General features: G+C 40.9%; 2 protein-coding genes across 3 annotated transcripts in view; both read right to left on the bottom strand.

Moving 5' to 3' along the window:
- Positions 1–19,847, bottom strand: part of LOC148981390 (uncharacterized) — a 208,363-nt gene that overhangs the window by 117,188 nt on the left and 71,328 nt on the right. The window lies entirely within an intron of this gene.
- Positions 1,953–5,840, bottom strand: LOC120461433 (serine/threonine-protein kinase pim-2-like). Of its 2 annotated transcripts, none has more exons than XM_089130968.1 (8): positions 5,731–5,840; positions 5,337–5,636; positions 4,681–4,935; positions 4,411–4,505; positions 4,227–4,277; positions 3,621–4,005; positions 3,356–3,535; positions 1,953–2,654 (listed from the first exon to the last, which is right to left on the bottom strand). In XM_089130968.1, the coding sequence occupies exons 2-8, from the start codon at positions 5,368–5,370 to the stop codon at positions 2,593–2,595; spliced, it is 1,062 nt and encodes a 353-aa protein (XP_088987094.1). In that variant the 5' UTR covers positions 5,371–5,636; positions 5,731–5,840; the 3' UTR covers positions 1,953–2,592. The 2 variants fall into 2 exon arrangements, with proteins under 2 accessions (XP_088987094.1, XP_088987093.1); XM_089130967.1 differs by lacking the exon at positions 1,953–2,654 and adding an exon at positions 2,665–3,074.

Genomic DNA, 19,847 nt, shown 5'->3' with positions numbered 1-19,847 from the left:
TTAATTTTGTAACAGAATTATTTATATATTTTTCACAAATGTAATTATAGTCTGTTTATTAATGTTTTTACTCAACATTTGTGCAGTTTTTAGATGATTCTTGATATCTTTTAAATTTCAATAAATAAATAAATATCTAAATAGGCTTTTTTACAAAAAAAAAAAAAAATTAACAATAGCAATAGGGTTTCAGCACTTTGTGCTTGAACCCATAAAAAACAGCATTTTATGTCAAATTTACTTTAGAGAAAAGACCCAGATTTTTAACTTTCATTTATGGGGATAACATGGATCATTTGAAATGATTTAATGTCATGATCATTTGAAAGTTGCACATCAATCTCTTCAGTGGACCCTGGTGCATCATTCTATGCATTGCAACAAAGTTGTTAGCCATTGAGTTTTGATTTTTTTTTTTTCCCCCTCCAAACCAAGATGGCCAATGGCCAGTCAGACATGCCAAGTTCCAGAATATCCACCCATCCATATATATATATATATATATATACAGTATATGTGTGTAAAATATATATTGCCGCATCAAGCAGTATCTAATGAGTCATATATCACAGTAAAATTTCCCAAGTTTTGATTTTAGATTGGGAGAAAAATCTGATTAATCACCTGTCCGCTATAGTGGACCTCATGCATCAATGGCTATATTTTAGCTACAATTCATACTTATACTGTGAATATTGTTTTTAAAAATACTTAATCTGCAGTAATTTGTTTTGACTGTAAATAAATGTATTTGTATTATTAGAATATAATTTTCATTGACGTCTAAAAAAGTTATGTAATTACATAATTTGTGACTTGTAATGCATTACTTTACTCATTTCATGAAAAAGTAATCTAATTACGTAATGCATTACTTCTTAGATCAAAAAAAAAATCTGTTAACGTAATGAATGTTGCTTGTACTGCATTTATTTACTCGTAACATCAAAAAGTAATCTGATTACACAATTCATGTTACTTGTAATGCATTGTTAGATCACAAAGTAATCTGATTATGTAATGCACACTACTTGTAATTAATTGTTAGATCAAAAAGTAATCTGATTATGTAATGCATGTTACTTCTAACACATTACTTTACTCGTAGCATCAAACAAGTAATCTGAATGCGTTATACCTGCCCCAACACTGCTCATTTCAGATGAGACTGAAAAAAAAAAAAAAGTATAGCTAGGTTTTCTCAAAAGAGTGCTATGCTAGAAATGTGTCCATCTCTAACATAATCAGAATTATCAGCTAATAAGGGTAAATTGACATAGTCTGGCACACTGGAGCGAGCATCTGAGTGTTTCCACAGTTGTTCATTGACAGGCTGTAGACATTTCTGATGGAATCACATCCTCATGTTCTGATATGAAGGTCAATTGCCTTTGCAATATTTCAGATTTATATATATATATATATATATATATATTAATATATTTTAAAGTTTTCACATGATTTGATGTAACTGTACTGATTAGTTTGATAAATACACATACTTTATCTGTTTGATTATTGCATTATGTTTAATACAGTATCTCTTACTTCAGTTTAAACTATAAATTCATGCTGTCCGCTCAAGTGGACATCTGGAAATCTCTTTGAAAAAAAAAAAAAAAATTCAAATGAATTTTTGTTTTCCATGCCCTAAGAGCAATAAAAACACAAAGGAAAAAAATCCTGACTGATGATATCATAATTCATGCATGAAAGGGTTAAAAAAAAAACTCACTACAACAGCTAGATGGCCATAGACCTCCACCATAAGATGATTAACCATACTACATATCTTTTCACACGTTTTTCCAGTTGGATTCATATCTAAATATTATAAAATCACAATTATAATACATACAAAAAACTTTTTGTCAAAGTTTAGCATTTTTTTGCACTGACAAAAGTTTTTTTCAATTATGTCACATTATGCTTAGAATCAAACCAAACAAATGTTGGAGTCTTTAGATTTTATCATTTATTTCAATCATCTGTTTTTAATATAATTCTACATTTTTAATTCTACAATTTACTAAAAGAACAAAACATTACAGAAATGAACAGTTATATTACATATTGAGTAAAAATACATGACATGAACATGAAAATGCAATGAACTGAACAGCAATAACAAATGAGCAAATAAAGCAGTAAAAAAAATAGTAAAAAAAAAAAACAAACAGTGAATGGGAAAAAAATCAAACAACAATAATTGGTGGTTATCACATCACATTGTTTACAGTGCACTGCAGGCAGTATACATAGTATAGCCTTACAAATGTATTACTGTGTGTGTGTGTGTGTGTGTGTGTGTGTGTGTGTGTGTGTGTGTGTGTGTGTGTGTGTGTGTGTGTGTGTGTGTGTGTGTGTGTGTTTTAACCCAGTTCTATGTTTTCTGTTTTATTTTTCCTATAAGGTTTAATCAAAAACATGTCTAAATAATTGAATTGATAAAATAATAATTTTATATAGTGCATTTAAAAGTAGTGTGTCAAAGCACTTTACATAAAAAAAAAAAAATTAAAAAAAAAAAATTAATTGGCTCTGATCCCTCTGCTGTGGCGGCTTGAGTTCCTGTCAGGTTGGGGTTGGACTTCAGGATTCGGGTCGAGTCTCCAGCTCAAGCACTCCACCAAGGACAGCAAGTTTGTTCTTTCCTATCCAATACACAGATTATATGAACAAGTCAACTCATGACTGATATTTTAAGAGCTGTTATAGCTACAACAGAATTGAATTCTATTTGCACTGATTCTCTTATTTTCCCGTCTACCGTAAAACCGCATTGAAAAAATCTGCATTGTACAAAGCGCTATATAAATGAAGGTGACTTGACTATAACAAGAACACAAACGTGAAAATCTTACAACAAACGATCCAGAGTTGAAGACAAGTGATAATAATCCTACTCTGTCTGTTACACTTCCTCACACCTGAAATCATCAATCATGATCGAGTGAATCTCCTGAACTCCTACAGTAGATCGTTTCTAATCCATGTATGTTGGGACATCTGCTCTAACGTGGGCCGTTTCGCTGGATCCCGGGCTAGACACTGCCTAATCAGATCACTGCATTCTGTACAAATGTTAACAAGGAGAGAGCTGGTTAGTCATGTGACTTGGAATCTATGAAAACAGCATCTAAACCTGACTAATATAATGTAAAATGTTCCTTAATCTTTACTTTAAAAGTAAAGTATGTTGTTTCTGCGACACTAGTGGCATTGAGCGGAAATAATGACAAAATAAAGCATCATTTCAAAAAAAAACCTTGCAGAGACCTCTTTCGTGCCTCACGTCTTCCCCAACTTAGACATCGCTCATATTCAACATGTACATACTGTATTATTCACTCACCCCTGGATAAGTTGGAATTGGGAAATGTAACTTTGGCTTCGATGACTTCCGTTCTACTCTGAAAAGGACAAGATCCGTTGAGCATCTCGTACAGCATCACTCCCAGAGCCCAGACATTTGCTGGGACGGCGTGGAATCTGGGCTCTGTGAAGACTTCAGGTGGGCAGTGATCATTTCTTCCTGTAAACGAGACATTTGCACATTGTTGAGCTTTTTTTCTTAAAGCGACACTACATTCAGGTTTCCACACTCCCAAAATGCTCACCAAGGTATATGTCGCTCTCGTAGCCCTCGCTGCTGAATAGCTGACCGCAGCCAAAGTCTATCAGCTTGAGGTCTAACGAGTTTCTCTTCAGCAGGAAATTCTGCGCATGAACGTCGTTGTGAAAAACGCCATGCTCGATGCAGTGTTGAACTGCCAGAACAGCCTGTTGCGTGAAGACCCGTGCTATTGTTTCACACACATCAGGATCACGGCGAGTGATGAAGTCCTTCAAGCTCTCGCAGGGTTCGGGGAACTCCATGATGAGAGAGAATTTGCGAGGGTGTTCAAACCACTCGTACAGCTGTATGACGTAGGGGCTTATGGGTTCTCGCCTCATCATTAACAGCAGCGCCACTTCTGTAATGAGAGGTTCGGGATGCCCAGGCTAGAGAAAAGCAGTAGACAGAAGGTTAGCTGGGTGAAACATCTCACTTTTCTTTTTAGATACGTTCAAAAGAGCCTCAAAAGAGCTCAACGTTTTTTCTGTTGTGGCTCTAGGCTTATTTGTCAATCACATTTACACATAATGCTTCCTATGTGTGTATTAACTACACAGCAATCTGCACTTAAACAACTAAATACATATTCAGGTTTTGCCCGACTTACAATGTCAAGATAATGAAAGTTGTCACACTTGCGCATCCGCTTGATGGCAACCTGCAAAATAAAAAACAGTTTCAGTAACAGTTTTCAAGCACCTGACCTTGCACTAAGTACCATCTGCACATTGTTCTGAATGTGTTTTGATGCGCACAAAAGCAAAATGTTTGTACAATTCGGGAAGACTTACCCTTTTGCCATCAAGTTTGCGTGTTCCCCTGTACACACTGCCAAACGTTCCGCATCCAATCATCGCTCCCGCTTCATAAAGAGACTCAAAGGACTCTGAAAAACAAACAGAAATATACAGTATGAGAGATTGTTTTATTTGAAAAAAATATCAGTCCCGGTTGTGTCGAGAAAACAATAATAATATGGTGAAAATAATATGAATATTCTCTTAACACAAGAAGGCAATACCGTTTAAAATAATTTAGAGAAATAAGGACTGGCCATTTACCATTATTTGGCTCGACACCGGAGAGATCAGTATCAGGTGGTGACGTTGGATCAGGATCAGGTGGTGATGTTGGATCAGGATCACGTGGTGATGTTGGATCAGGCTCTGGCTCCGGCTCCAGATCTGCTGGAGGGACAAAAGGCTCGACAACATCCACAGCACAACTGTGGCAACGGCAGCAGAAAGAACCCTTCATAGCCTTCCATAGCCAGTGGAGGAAACGACCAAATCTTTTCCTCTTCCTTGTAGGCTTTCCTGAAATGAAGAGAAACATCTCTGATGTCAAATGAATGATATCATGACATAACTTACATTTTACTGTTAAATTCTTATCTGTAATGTTACAAATCCTAAGTAATGGAAATATTTCCAAGCTACCCTTCTGCTAAAAGCCTGCATAAATGTCCCAAGATAGCATTTCACAACTTTCATGACTCAGTCGGCACGACGGCCATTTTATTCAACTGCAATGGTTTTTGTTGGTTAAAGGAAGATTATATTTGATAATTTTGCAGTTTGAGAACATGTTTTCTTAATGCTCTGAAATATTTCTAAGCAAAAATGTAAAAATCACCAGACATTAAAATGCTAAAAACTTGAAATTGCAAAATCTCTTTCTATACACTTCACACTGGCCAGCCTTATTTCAGTCTCACCTGTTGAGCTCTTGTTCACAGGAGAAGACTCCATGGCACTCCGAGCAGTTCGGCCTCTTGAAGTCTCTGATGGCTCTTCAGCAACTTGACCCGGCAGCGGAGGGCACAGCCACCCTTCCCAGCTGTCGGACCTGGACAAACCGCAGCTGCTGCCACTGTCCTGTTCGCTTTGGCTCTCCGAAACATCACCACTCCACCTCCACACCACACTGTACGAGCCTCTGCTGCTCAGCCTCAACGACTCTCTGCAGAACCTCCTCTCCACATTGTCCTCAGAGAGGGACAAAGATGAAGATGAGTCTGTGGAAAATATCAGAAATCAAAAACTTTATTTTTTTATTATGATTTTTTAAATAATATTTATATGTAAGAATTGGTCAAAGCCTATTCTGACCTCTGCGAGAGTGTTTCGACGAAGTGGACGGACGTCCATCATCTGGGCTCCTCTGGGTGCCGCTCTGCCCCTCCTTCCTCCAGTGAGCCGGACCTGTGGACACAGAAACGGACAACTCAGAAGACGAAGACTGTGTTAAATGTCCATGAAGCTCCTGGATCTGTGTCTGGGTCGGGTCTGGCTGCGTATCCTCACCGCGGTCATCGGAAACGGGTCTCCAAACCTCCTGACCAGCCGTCTGTGTGAAATCAGCTCTCCTGGATCTGGAGCGGCCTAAGGGTGGGATATTTCACATAGTTAGCCAATACTCAATGTCAGTGGTCAATTTCAAATGGTTACTTTACATAACACGATTTCATATGCAAGGAATCAAATACATGTGATCACTTACTGTAGCAAGAAACATTGAGGGATCAAATTTACCTTGCACAAGTTCCTTCACATTAATTTCCTCAATCATTGTATGCTACAACAACAATATCATACCATTTACAAATAAAAAACTAAAGCCCTCACCTCCTCTCCCCCAGATGTGAGCCATTGACGTCCTCCAATCTGCAATAAAAAACAATATTAAAAAAAGAACAAAACACAACTCTACTAAAGGTTAACACTAAGAATTAAATAAAACAATAAACAAAAAACGACAAAAAAAAATATACTCCCCACTCCTTCTAACCTAAGGAAATAACAATTAAATATTAGTCTCCACAAAAACAATATGAACTCTTTAAAATGTAAAATATGTAAAGGATATATGCTTGACGTCCTCCAATCTGCAATAAAAACAATATTTAAAAAACAACAATACCCAACTCTACTCAAAGTTAAGACTAAGAATTAAATAAACAACAAACAAAAAAAAAATCAAATAAAACAATAAATTAAAAAAAAATTAAATAAAACAATAAAAAAAACTCCCCACTCCTTCTAACGTAAGAAAAGAACAATTAAAATATTAGTCTCCACAAAAACAATATGAACTATTTAAAACGTAAAATATGTAAAGGATATATGCTCCGATCTTCTTATAGAATAAAGGTCTCTTCTCAGCTCAGCTTCACAAGTTTTGTGTAGAATTGCGCAAAAGTCTCTGAATTGTTCGCCTCGTCTCTCAACCACTAGCGGCGCCAGGATTTTGATTGTAGGTGGGCCTTCAGAAAACTGGATGGGCCCGTCCGTAAGGCAAAAAAAAAAAAAATCCCCTTCATATCCGTTTCAGCGCTTTTCTGCGGCACTGTGGACAGCGACTCAGTAAGCCTATAACTTGATTTATCTCTTTTGAATGTTTAATACACAAAAAGACTGAAACGGAATTATATCTTTGGAGGGTCTCTGTTTCTCTCTCCAGTTACGGGCAGGGAACTGTCCAAAATTATTTAACTGTTTCTTATGAAGTTAGAATGACAGAAGAACTTTATCGACATGAAATAACAGCAGCACTGAATCTGACACAGCTGCTAAACAAAAACAGCAGGAAAACGATACAAAATTATTTAACTGTTTTTTTTTATTTATTCAGAATGATAGAAGAACTGTACCAACATGAAATAAATAAATGAACAACATATCTAACCAAAGTGGGGAGCCAGAGCATGCCATGGGAGGCGTGGAGAGTGGTAAAAATTATATGCCTATAATTAGATTAAATAAAAAAGTTAAATTGTTATTATTCTGAAAAAAAAGGCCTCGATTAGCCTACTCTGCAGGTCTTGATGCCCAATTCTAATTTGTTACATTTCTCCGATTTTTTTTTTTTTTTTTACCGTCCGTTTACACGTTCTTTCAACTTTATCCGAGTCATGTGTTTACACTTGCCATATAGCCATATCTAAAAACATCGCGCTTGCTTAAAGGGTGACCATATTTTGATTATCAAAAATCAGGACAATCGGCCCGGCAATGAGATACTCAAATGATACTCGAAGTTTACTCAAAGATGCCTTAATTTCAATAATTTAATAGGGTATGCCTCCGGATATAAATGGTTACATTACAAAATACTATCTATAACCAAAGACCAAATTCAGATAGGCTTCTCAGAGGTTATACTCTACTCAACATGTTTTATTATGACAGGTTTCAAAAATAATGATAGAAATAATGTCTCTTCTGTATTAGAAATAAATAAATAAATAAATAAATAAATAAATAAAAATAAAAAATAGCCTACCTCCAAATTGAACCAAAATAGCTCTCACAAACTTAACAAAAACCTAACTAACAAAAGTTGTTTATATATTTAGGTTTCTTCTTCCTCTTTTTCATGTTTTTCTTTTTAAATGGCCCAATGAAAAATAATTAAAACCAGGACATTTTCATCACTTTATAAAAAACAGCCACGACAAGACGTGAAAACAGGACATGTCCTGGGAAAACAGGACGTTTGGTCACCCTAGCTTAAAGGGTTAAATTCTCTTTTTTACAGATGGACGAACGTGAAACATGCTTGATGCTAAATCTGCAATTTATGCGAAGTTCTCCAAACATTACCATGATTTTGAGGAGGAGGACGACGAAAAGTGCCATCATTGCTGCCTGCGCATGGCCGCATGCGCTTCAGTTATTGTGTGCGAGAGAAATCTCAGGACTGGTGGAAGCATATTGTGTTTAAATATAGGCTTTAACGAGGAGCAGTGGGTCCGAATTTTTAGGAAGAGCAAGCCAACCTTTTTGATATGTTGATATGCGTCAACGTTTGTCCACAAACATTCACGTTTTCTCTACAGCGTTTTGTCGGGCAACCCATCCCTTTGCAGATGCGCGTCGGCTCTCGTCATTAAACCGCGGAGAAGTGGTCTAAATGCATTGACATCTGATTCATTTCCAATTTATTTCCACATATGAATGAGGCCCGAAACCGATCTCGAAATAGCCGAATGCATGCGTTTTTTTTTCCTGTTTACATGGTCACAAACACATCCGATCTGTCACAGTGTCACATTCACATGAGCAAAAAATTATAAGTTGGTTACGGGAGGACTTGATGCAGAGAGGGCGGCCGAGCAGGATGGTAACTCTTCATTGAAGTAACCGCGTTACTAAAAATGGCAGGAGTTTCCTCCTCCTGCTCCTCGGAGCGTTTTTTATTTTTTTTATTGCTAAATTTAAATGAAAACAAGCTGCTTTGCTTTTCCATATTACGCTTCATTTTAGCTAATAGCTACCGACTGTTTCTGTCTCATTGAAAATCTTGCGCGCCAACGTCATTCATTTCATTGGATCACTTGCTGGTGACGATGCAGCCTGTGGGCAGGCTTAAGAGTCCACACGTGAGGTAGAAGCTGCTGATTGGTTTAGAAGCTTTCACTCAAAGTTTTCCTCTGGCTGCTTATTGGATGAACTGAGAATGAAAATCCGTACGCCTGCGAGGTCTCTGCAGACGGTAATAGGAGTTACCCGCCTGGCTCAAAATGGGCGGGCCCGGACCTAAAATGGGTGGGCCCAGGCCCACCCAGGCCCAATGGTAGCGCCGCGGCTGCTCTCAACCAAGTCAGAAAACGATCACTTCAAATGTACACATAATGCATAACACGTGTCGTTATGGCAACTAAAATTCAAATCGTTCGTAACCACGCACGTGCGCCTGAAGCGCTAATCGAAACTTAATTTTAAACAGTTATTATTATAATAATAATTATTACTATTATTATATTGATAATCCGTTTATCAATATAATAATAGTAATAATTATTAATAATTCTTGCCCAAAACGTAGGACGTGAAGGAAGCCAATCAGCTTGCAGGATCACCTATGCGTCATCACGCCGGTTGTTGAGATTTTTTTTTTTTTTTTTTTTTTTTGAGAGGTTTTTTTTATGATTTTACTAATCATGGAGTGGAGGATGACGTTCTTTATTTATTTTACAATGATCATTAGCACTATCTTTCTCAAACAATGTTTAAATTGTTAACAGTTTATCTGCGCTGCTCATTCGGACTGAAATTTGTAGGCTATTATTAGACATAGTATCATGGACATAATAAATACATAGATGCCTGTGCTTCTTGGGGCTGTACAAATCGCCACACAACTGAAAACTGGTCTCGAGGAATTATCTTTCACAAGCAAGACTGAACATTTGTTTCTGGCTGTATTTGGTCATGATATAGTGTAGTTCAAAGGAGAAAGGCCGTGAAATTTCAAAATACTACTGTTATTGTGTCACGAAACGTTGTTTGAAAAGTTTTTCAGTCGACAATGTAGTTGTTTACCCCTCTGGTTATCTTCATTTGTGTCTATACTCATTATCTTTGGGGTCTCCAGGGACCCCAGACAATAACATTTAATTTTGTAACAGAATTATTTATATATTTTTCACAAATGTAATTATAGTCTGTTTATTAATGTTTTTACTCAACATTTGTGCAGTTTTTAGATGATTCTTGATATCTTTTAAATTTCAATAAATAAATAAATATCTAAATAGGCTTTTTTACAAAAAAAAAAAAAAAATTAACAATAGCAATAGGGTTTCAGCACTTTGTGCTTGAACCCATAAAAAACAGCATTTTATGTCAAATTTACTTTAGAGAAAAGACCCAGATTTTTAACTTTCATTTATGGGGATAACATGGATCATTTGAAATGATTTAATGTCATGATCATTTGAAAGTTGCACATCAATCTCTTCAGTGGACCCTGGTGCATCATTCTATGCATTGCAACAAAGTTGTTAGCCATTGAGTTTTGATTTTTTTTTTTCCCCCTCCAAACCAAGATGGCCAATGGCCAGTCAGACATGCCAAGTTCCAGAATATCCACCCATCCATATATATATATATATATATATATATATATATACAGTATATGTGTGTAAAATATATATTGCCGCATCAAGCAGTATCTAATGAGTCATATATCACAGTAAAATTTTCCAAGTTTTGATTTTAGATTGGGAGAAAAATCTGATTAATCACCTGTCCGCTATAGTGGACCTCATGCATCAATGGCTATATTTTAGCTACAATTCATACTTATACTGTGAATATTGTTTTTAAAAATACTTAATCTGCAGTAATTTGTTTTGACTGTAAATAAATGTATTTGTATTATTAGAATATAATTTTCATTGACGTCTAAAAAAGTTATGTAATTACATAATTTGTGACTTGTAATGCATTACTTTACTCATTTCATGAAAAAGTAATCTAATTACGTAATGCATTACTTCTTAGATCAAAAAAAAAATCTGTTAACGTAATGAATGTTGCTTGTACTGCATTTATTTACTCGTAACATCAAAAAGTAATCTGATTACACAATTCATGTTACTTGTAATGCATTGTTAGATCACAAAGTAATCTGATTATGTAATGCACACTACTTGTAATTAATTGTTAGATCAAAAAGTAATCTGATTATGTAATGCATGTTACTTCTAACACATTACTTTACTCGTAGCATCAAACAAGTAATCTGAATGCGTTATACCTGCCCCAACACTGCTCATTTCAGATGAGACTGAAAAAAAAAAAAGTATAGCTAGGTTTTCTCAAAAGAGTGCTATGCTAGAAATGTGTCCATCTCTAACATAATCAGAATTATCAGCTAATAAGGGTAAATTGACATAGTCTGGCACACTGGAGCGAGCATCTGAGTGTTTCCACAGTTGTTCATTGACAGGCTGTAGACATTTCTGATGGAATCACATCCTCATGTTCTGATATGAAGGTCAATTGCCTTTGCAATATTTCAGATTTATATATATATATATATATATATATATATATTAATATATTTTAAAGTTTTCACATGATTTGATGTAACTGTACTGATTAGTTTGTTAAATACACATACTTTATCTGTTTGATTATTGCATTATGTTTAATACAGTATCTCTTACTTCAGTTTAAACTATAAATTCATGCTGTCCGCTCAAGTGGACATCTGGAAATCTCTTTGAAAAAAAAAAAAAAATTCAAATGAAATTTTGTTTTCCATGCCCTAAGAGCAATAAAAACACAAAGGAAAAAATCCTGACTGATGATATCATAATTCATGCATGAAAGGGTTAAAAAAAAAACTCACTACAACAGCTAGATGGCCATAGACCTCCACCATAAGATGATTAACCATACTACATATCTTTTCACACGTTTTTCCAGTTGGATTCATATCTAAATATTATAAAATCACAATTATAATACATACAAAAAACTTTTTGTCAAAGTTTAGCATTTTTTTGCACTGACAAAAGTTTTTTTCAATTATGTCACATTATGCTTAGAATCAAACCAAACAAATGTTGGAGTCTTTAGATTTTATCATTTATTTCAATCATCTGTTTTTAATATAATTCTACATTTTTAATTCTACAATTTACTAAAAGAACAAAACATTACAGAAATGAACAGTTATATTACATATTGAGTAAAAATACATGACATGAACATGAAAATGCAATGAACTGAACAGCAATAACAAATGAGCAAATAAAGCAGTAAAAAAAATAGTAAAAAAAAAACAAACAGTGAATGGGAAAAAAATCAAACAACAATAATTGGTGGTTATCACATCACATTGTTTACAGTGCACTGCAGGCAGTATACATAGTATAGCCTTACAAAAGTATTACTGTGTGTGTGTGTGTGTGTGTGTGTGGTATAGTACGGTATATTTGTTTGCTTAGACCAAACCAGACTTGTTTATTTTGCTCATGCCAGTCTCCTATTGGAATTATAGTGCTTTCAAATATGCCAGCTGCTTCTGACTCTCCAGGTTTGTGCAGTGTTCAACACACCAACTCCAGCTGTGGTATTGCATAGCCAAAACCAGATTAACACCAGTGTGTCCATCTGGATAGGCTCCTATAATGCTGTCTTTGTCTTTTGTTTGTTTTATTTTCATGCAGTCCATGTAAATTAGGAAACAGCTTTTTCATCTAATCCCAGCAATATTTAAGGGTATAGTGAAAAGTATCTTAGTCAATAGAGACAGCCTCTGATGACATTTTTTTCAGTGTCACTTCTCCTTCCCACATTTTGACCAACATTAATTTGTTCACCTCTCAGAAGGAACGTAAGCTCAAAGTCAATCAAGTTTAGCTCTCAACCGTTTAGCTCCTGGGCAAATTGTGGACTGCAAAAAACTTTAGAACATGTGCAGCATGTGTGTCACCGGGGTCAAGACCAAGGGTAATCTACCACACTCCGGAGGAGCAGTCACCAAAGGACACCAAGAGACAGACGACAGAAGTGGGTTCAAGAGTAACTTTTTTTTATTAAGTTTAAAAAAAGAGTAAAAGTAGGGACAGGCAGTGACTCTTCTCGTTGGCAGGCTCGTTGCATAGGCTCGTAGGACTGACAGTGACTTCTCTCGTCGTCAGGCTCGTTGCATAGGCTCGTGGGACTGACCGTGACTTCTCTCGTCGTCAGACTCGTTGAATAGGCTCGTAGGACTGACAGTGACTTCTCTCGTCGTCAGGCTCGTTGCATAGGCTCGTAGGACTGACAGTGACTTCTCTCGTCGTCAGGCTCGTTGCATAGGCTCGTGGGACTGACAGTGACTTCTCTCGTCATCAAACTCGTTGCATAGGCTCGTAGGACTGACAGTGACTTCTCTCGTCATCAGGCTCGTTGCATAGGCTCGTGGGACTGACAGTGACTTCTCTCGTCGTTAAACTCGTTGCATAGGCTCGTAGGACTGACAGTGACTTCCCTCGTCGTCAGGCTCGCTGCATAGGATGACTGGATGACAGCAGGAGGAGATACTCGATTCAGCAGCTCTGTTTTACTTTAATACAGACAGGAGGACAGATGAGGATGTCACTATTAACTCTGTGTGCCGTACTCACACGACTGGATGCCAGCAGGAGGAGATACTCAGTTCAGCAGCTCTGTTTTACTTCAACACAGGCAGGAGAGCAGATGAGGATGTCACTATTAACTCTGTGTGTTGTACTCACACGACTGGATGACAGCAGGAGGAGATACTCAGTTCAGCAGCTCTGTTTTACTTCAACACAGACAGGAGGACAGATGAAGAGGTCACTATTAACTCTGTGTGTTGTACTCACACGACTGGATGCCAGCAGGAGGAGATACTCAGTTCAGCAGCTCTGTTTTACTTCAACACAGACAGGAGGACAGATGAGGATGTCACTATTAACTCGGTGTGTTGTACTCACACGACTGGATGACAGCGGGAGGGAATACTCAGTTCAGCAGCTCTGTTTTACTTAACACCGGCAGGAGGACAGATGAAGAGGTCACTATTAACTCTGTGTGTTGTACTCACACAACTGGATGCCAGCAGGAGGAGATACTCAGTTCAGCAGCTCTGTTTTACTTCAACACAGGCAGGAGAGCAGATGGGGATGTCACTATTAACTCTGTGTGTTGTACTCACACGACTGGATGACAGCAGGAGGAGATACTCAGTTCAGCAGCTCTGTTTTACTTCAACACAGACAGGAGGACAGATGAAGAGGTCACTATTAACTCTGTGTGTTGTACTCACACGACTGGATGCCAGCAGGAGGAGATACTCAGTTCAGCAGCTCTGTTTTACTTCAACACAGACAGGAGGACAGATGAAGATGTCACTATTAACTCGGTGTGTTGTACTCACACGACTGGATGACAGCGGGAGGGAATACTCAGTTCAGCAGCTCTGTTTTACTTAACACCGGCAGGAGGACAGATGAAGAGGTCACTATTAACTCTGTGTGCTGTACTCACACGACTGGATGCCAGCAGGAGGAGATACTCAGTTCAGCAGCTCTGTTTTACTTCAACACAGACAGGAGGACAGATGAAGAGGTCACTATTAACTCTGTGTGTTGTACTCACACGACTGGATGCCAGCAGGAGGAGATACTCAGTTCAGCAGCTCTGTTTTACTTCAACACAGACAGGAGGACAGATGAAGAGGTCACTATTAACTCTGTGTGTTGTACTCACACGACTGGATGCCAGCAGGAGGAGATACTCAGTTCAGCAGCTCTGTTTTACTTCAACACAGACAGGAGGACAGATGAAGATGTCACTATTAACTCGGTGTGTTGTACTCACACGACTGGATGACAGCGGGAGGGAATACTCAGTTCAGCAGCTCTGTTTTACTTAACACCGGCAGGAGGACAGATGAAGAGGTCACTATTAACTCTGTGTGTTGTACTCACACGACTGGATGCCAGCAGGAGGAGATACTCAGTTCAGCAGCTCTGTTTTACTTCAACACAGGCAGGAGAGCAGATGGGGATGTCACTATTAACTCTGTGTGTTGTACTCACACGACTGGATGACAGCAGGAGGAGATACTCAGTTCAGCAGCTCTGTTTTACTTCAACACAGACAGGAGGACAGATGAAGAGGTCACTATTAACTCTGTGTGTTGTACTCACACGACTGGATGCCAGCAGGAGGAGATACTCAGTTCAGCAGCTCTGTTTTACTTCAACACAGACAGGAGGACAGATGAAGAGGTCACTATTAACTCTGTGTGTTGTACTCACACGACTGGATGCCAGCAGGAGGAGATACTCAGTTCAGCAGCTCTGTTTTACTTCAACACAGACAGGAGGACAGATGAGGATGTCACTATTAACTCGGTGTGTTGTACTCACACGACTGGATGACAGCGGGAGAGAATACTCAGTTCAGCAGCTCTGTTTTACTTAACACCGGCAGGAGGACAGATCAGAAAAAAAAACTCTTAAGGTTTATGGGTCGATCTCATCCATCAGAGACTCAGAGAGAACACAGTTGTTTGATCTCACCACACTCGTGCATAAATCACTCTTGGAAATCTTCACACGTGTTTGTTTCACTCTTTCAGACACTGCAACTCACTCTACCATCACAGTGATTAAAACAACTCGCCTCTCTTCTCTTCATAGGATGGATGATCCAAAGACGAATGATCTCACAGATATGAACAAGGAACCAGCCTTATCCTGCCGCCCGCTGTCACTGCTCTAATCCCCTCGAGCACTTGTGTGAAGTTCTCCCACTGCAAAAAGCTTCCCTCCTATGCTTCAAGCCTCTCTCTTTATATTCTTCCCTCCCGGCATGAGATTCAATGAAGCGCTGCTCATTGGCTTCAGCTGGCGCTCATTATAATCAGATATGTTTACCAAAAGCCGGCCCGGTGTTACACCGGCACTTCTTCCCCCTGGAAACGAGTCAATATTTTTTTTTTGGTTCCTAGTTGGTTCACCCGGTGACATGTGCGCATCATATCAGGACTATCATGGCATATCATGGATTTCCAATATGTCAGCCCGTTCTCATCCCAAGGCGTCATCTATTGCTTTTGACCATGTGTCATCTAAATGACGCTAAAGGTAAAGAGTCTGTTAGATGACACCCTAGGATCACGTCATCTAAAGGGTGCCAAAGCATCGGATTTTGAAGCATGGTCAAAAGTGTCAGTTAGATGACGCCTTGGGATGAGAATGCGTTGAATATGTACAACCACTAGCTAATTTGTGTATCTATAAGAATTTTTGTGTGGCCACACAAATATACTAAGAAGTCTGCAATATCTAAAGAAAGCATTCTATTGATCTATTCAAGAATTGTCCGAAAGAGATTCCAAACTTCTATCTTTGCTCTCAGGACCACCATTTTTACACCTGTCCTGAGCTATAAATGTAATTTGACCAGGAGATCTGGGGCCTCCTGGTCACAGGTCACATTTGACACACATTTCTCAATTAAATCGTTCCAATGGGAATTTAAAAATGTACCCAATGTGACTTAAGGCAGCAGAAAGGTAAGAATAAAAGTAAATTTTGCACTGTATACAAATTTTGAAACGTGACTGTATCTTACTGAGCCAATACAGTATGTTCACAAAGAATGTTCTTGGATAAACTATAGCTGGTCCAAAACCCAGCTGCTAGAGTTCTTTCTGGAACTAGGAAATATGACCATATTAGCCCGGTTCTGTCAACATTGCATTGGCTCCCTATTAAACATTGTATACATTTTAAAATATTGCTGATCCCTTACAAAGCACTAAATGATTTAGCTCTGCAGTACTTGAGTGAGCTCTTAACCCATTATAGTCCTTCACGTCTATTGCATTCTCAAAATTTTGGCCAGTTGATAATACCTAGAATATCAAAATCGACTGCAGGCGGTAGATCCTTTTAATATTTAGCACCAAAACTTTGGAACAGTCTTCCTAACATTGTCTATAGACTTCTATAATTCAATGTTAGGCTGCATAGATTAGGTCAGCCGGAACCGGGACCATTTCCTATAAATTCTGATGTACTTCTTACATCATAGGAAGGATGGTGTCTATGCTAATATTAGACTCTATGTTTATCCTGAGGTTTACCACAGTCCGCCGGATCAAGGCCGTATCCAGATCTGATGAAGGACCGGGACACAACGACGCAGTCCTGAAGTTACAACTAGTTTCCCCCCTGTGAAGGCCTCCTTCCCTTTACCTCTGAACAGATAAAACATTGTCAGGATAATTCTGGTTTGCGTGGCGTGCAGAGAAAACGGATAAGACACCAGGCACTGTTTTTTGCAGAAGTGCGGCCAGAGCGTGTTAAGTTTTCTGTTTTCTGTGTTGTGTTAGCGGCCCCCTGTCACAGTCTGTGTCTGCACCATCCTGTCTGCGTCTCCTTCACTACACTTCCCATGATCCTCTCGTCTGCACACCTGAACTCACTCCCTCATCAGCCTCCCGTTCAGCGTCCTGTTTCATCTGTCTCACCTGTTTGCACCTCGTTATGTTTGATTCTTGCCTGTATTTAGTTCAGTTCAGTTAGTCTTTGTCGGTCAATGTTGCATGTTACCCAGTGTCCCCCTGTCTTCCTGCCTCTACCTTGTATTAAAATATTATCCTTGTGTGAATCTGGACTCCTCCTGTTCCTTCTGCCTGCTCCACACCGTGACAGATTGACCGACCCAGTGCTGCAGCATGGGGATTCTCCTCACCCCAGCTCAAACTCTATTCAACGTGTTCCAAGATGGACACCCTATTGAGGACTATGTCGCCAGTTTCCTGGAACTCTCTGATGGGGTAAGCTGGTCAGATGATATCTTAAAAACTGTCTTTTGGTTGGGTTTGGATAATCATCTGTACCAGCGAGCCCCAGCAGCTGCGTTTCCAGGAACCCTCTCCTGTTACCTGGACCATGTGTTTTGGTTGAGTGGGTCAGCCTTCACCGTTGGTGAGGCTGAAGATAACAGCACCACTCAACCACACACCCCCACCATCTTCACCCCACCAGCCCTTACCACCTTCCAGCCGGAACCCTCCTCATCGCTGGTTCCGTCCAGCCCCACCGAGCCTGAGTCCTCCTCACCGCTGGTCCCGTCCAGCCCCACCGAGCCTGAGTCCTCCTCACCGCTGGTCCCGTACAGCCCCGCAGAGCCCGAACCCTCCTGTCCGCTGGTTCCGTCCAGCCCCGCCGAGCCCGAGCTCTCCTCTCCGCTGGTTCCGTCCAGCCCCGCCGAGCCCGAGCTCTCCTCTCCGCTGGTTCCGTCCAGCCCCGCCGAGCCCGAGCTCTCCTCTCCGCTGGTTCCGTCCAGCCCCGCCAAGCCCGAGCTCTCCTCTCCACTGGTTCCGTCCAGCCCCGCCGAGACCGAGCTCTCCTCTTCGCTGGTTCCGTCCAGCCCCATCTGACCAGCGCCAAAGACCGTCCAGCCAGCGCCAGAGACCGTCCAGCCAGCGCCAGAGACCGTCCAGCCAGCGCCTGAGACCGTCCAGCCCGAGACCGTCCAGCCTGAGCCAGAGTCTGAAGTCCCACCCTACCTCCCCCTCCCACCTCCGCTGTTGGTGTCTTCAGGTTTTCCAGTTTTGCCTCTACTGAGCCCTGTCGACCCTGCTGCCCATCCACAGCTACCCGCCAGTATTGCTGTGGAACCACCTCCGGGTCTCCAGGCCTCAGCATCGCCCTGGTCAGGGGATCCCCTATCCTCGCCTCAATCCCCTGAACCTCTGACTCCACCTTGGCCCTCCGACCCTACAGCTTCTCTTCGACTCATTGTGCCCTCATCTCCGCCGGGTCTCGTCAACCCTATATCTCCACCAGGCTCACTCCTCCTTCCTTCCTCGCATTGGTCAGCCGTCACCCAGGTTCCACCTCGGGACTCCGTGCTACCGGCTGCGCCTCTGCCCTGCGTCCCTTCTGCTCCACCGGGCTCCATCTTCCCTCCTGCTCCTCAGTTGTCCTCCCTCACACTGATTACGCCACGGGCTTCCAGAGCCCCTTCACCGCCTCGGTCCCATGAGCCTGCAGATCTGCCTTGGCCCTCCACACCTGTGGTGTCGCCTCGGCTCTGGGTCCCTCCGGCTCAGTTGGGGATCCCTGGAACTCCTTCGGGGTCTTCACCGCCGTGGCCGCCCGAAGGGTCTTCACCGCCGTGGCCGCCTGTAGGGTCTTCACCGCCGTGGCCGCCTGTAGGGTCTTTACCGCCGTGGCCGCCTGAAGGGTCTTCATCGCCGTGGCCGCCCGAAGAGTCCGCTCAGCCATGGTCACGACCTCAGCCTGCTCCGCCCTGGCCACGCCCTCAGCCTGCCCCACCACGCCTTCAACCGGCTCTGTCTCGCCCTGAGCCTGCTCCGCCCTGGCCGCGCCCTGAGCCTGCTCCGCCCTGGCCATGCCTTCAGCCTGCCCCACCACGCCTTCAACCGGCTCTGTCTCGCCCTGAGCCTGCTCTGCCCTGGCCACGCCCTCAACCTGCTCCGCCCTGGCCACGCCCCGCTCAGCCCTCAGATCGTCCTTCCTCTGTTCTGCGGCGTGAGGCCACGCCTTCCGGGAGGGGGGAATTCTGTTACAGTCTTCAAATCGTTCCAACGTCTGCACCATCCTGTCTGCGTCTCCTTCACTACACTTCCCATGATCCTCTCGTCTGCACACCTGAACTCACTCCCTCATCAGCCTCCCGTTCAGCGTCCTGTTTCATCTGTTTCACCTGTTTGCACCTCGTTATGTTTGATTCTTGCCTGTATTTAGTTCAGTTCAGTTCAGTTAGTCTTTGTCGGTCAATGTTGCATGTTACCCGGTGTCTCCCTGTCTTCCTGCCTGTACCTTGTATTAAAATATTATCCTTGTGTGAATCTGGACTCCTCCTGTTCCTTCTGCCTGCTCCACACCGTGACACCACCAAGTTGGCCCCTAAACTAATGATCTTCGCAATGGAAG

Source organism: Pimephales promelas, chromosome 5 (assembly GCF_988280905.1).
Source record: "Pimephales promelas chromosome 5, fPimPro1.hap1.1, whole genome shotgun sequence".
Lineage (NCBI taxonomy): Eukaryota > Metazoa > Chordata > Actinopteri > Cypriniformes > Leuciscidae > Pimephales > Pimephales promelas.
This window is presented reverse-complemented; position numbering and strand designations above follow the sequence as displayed.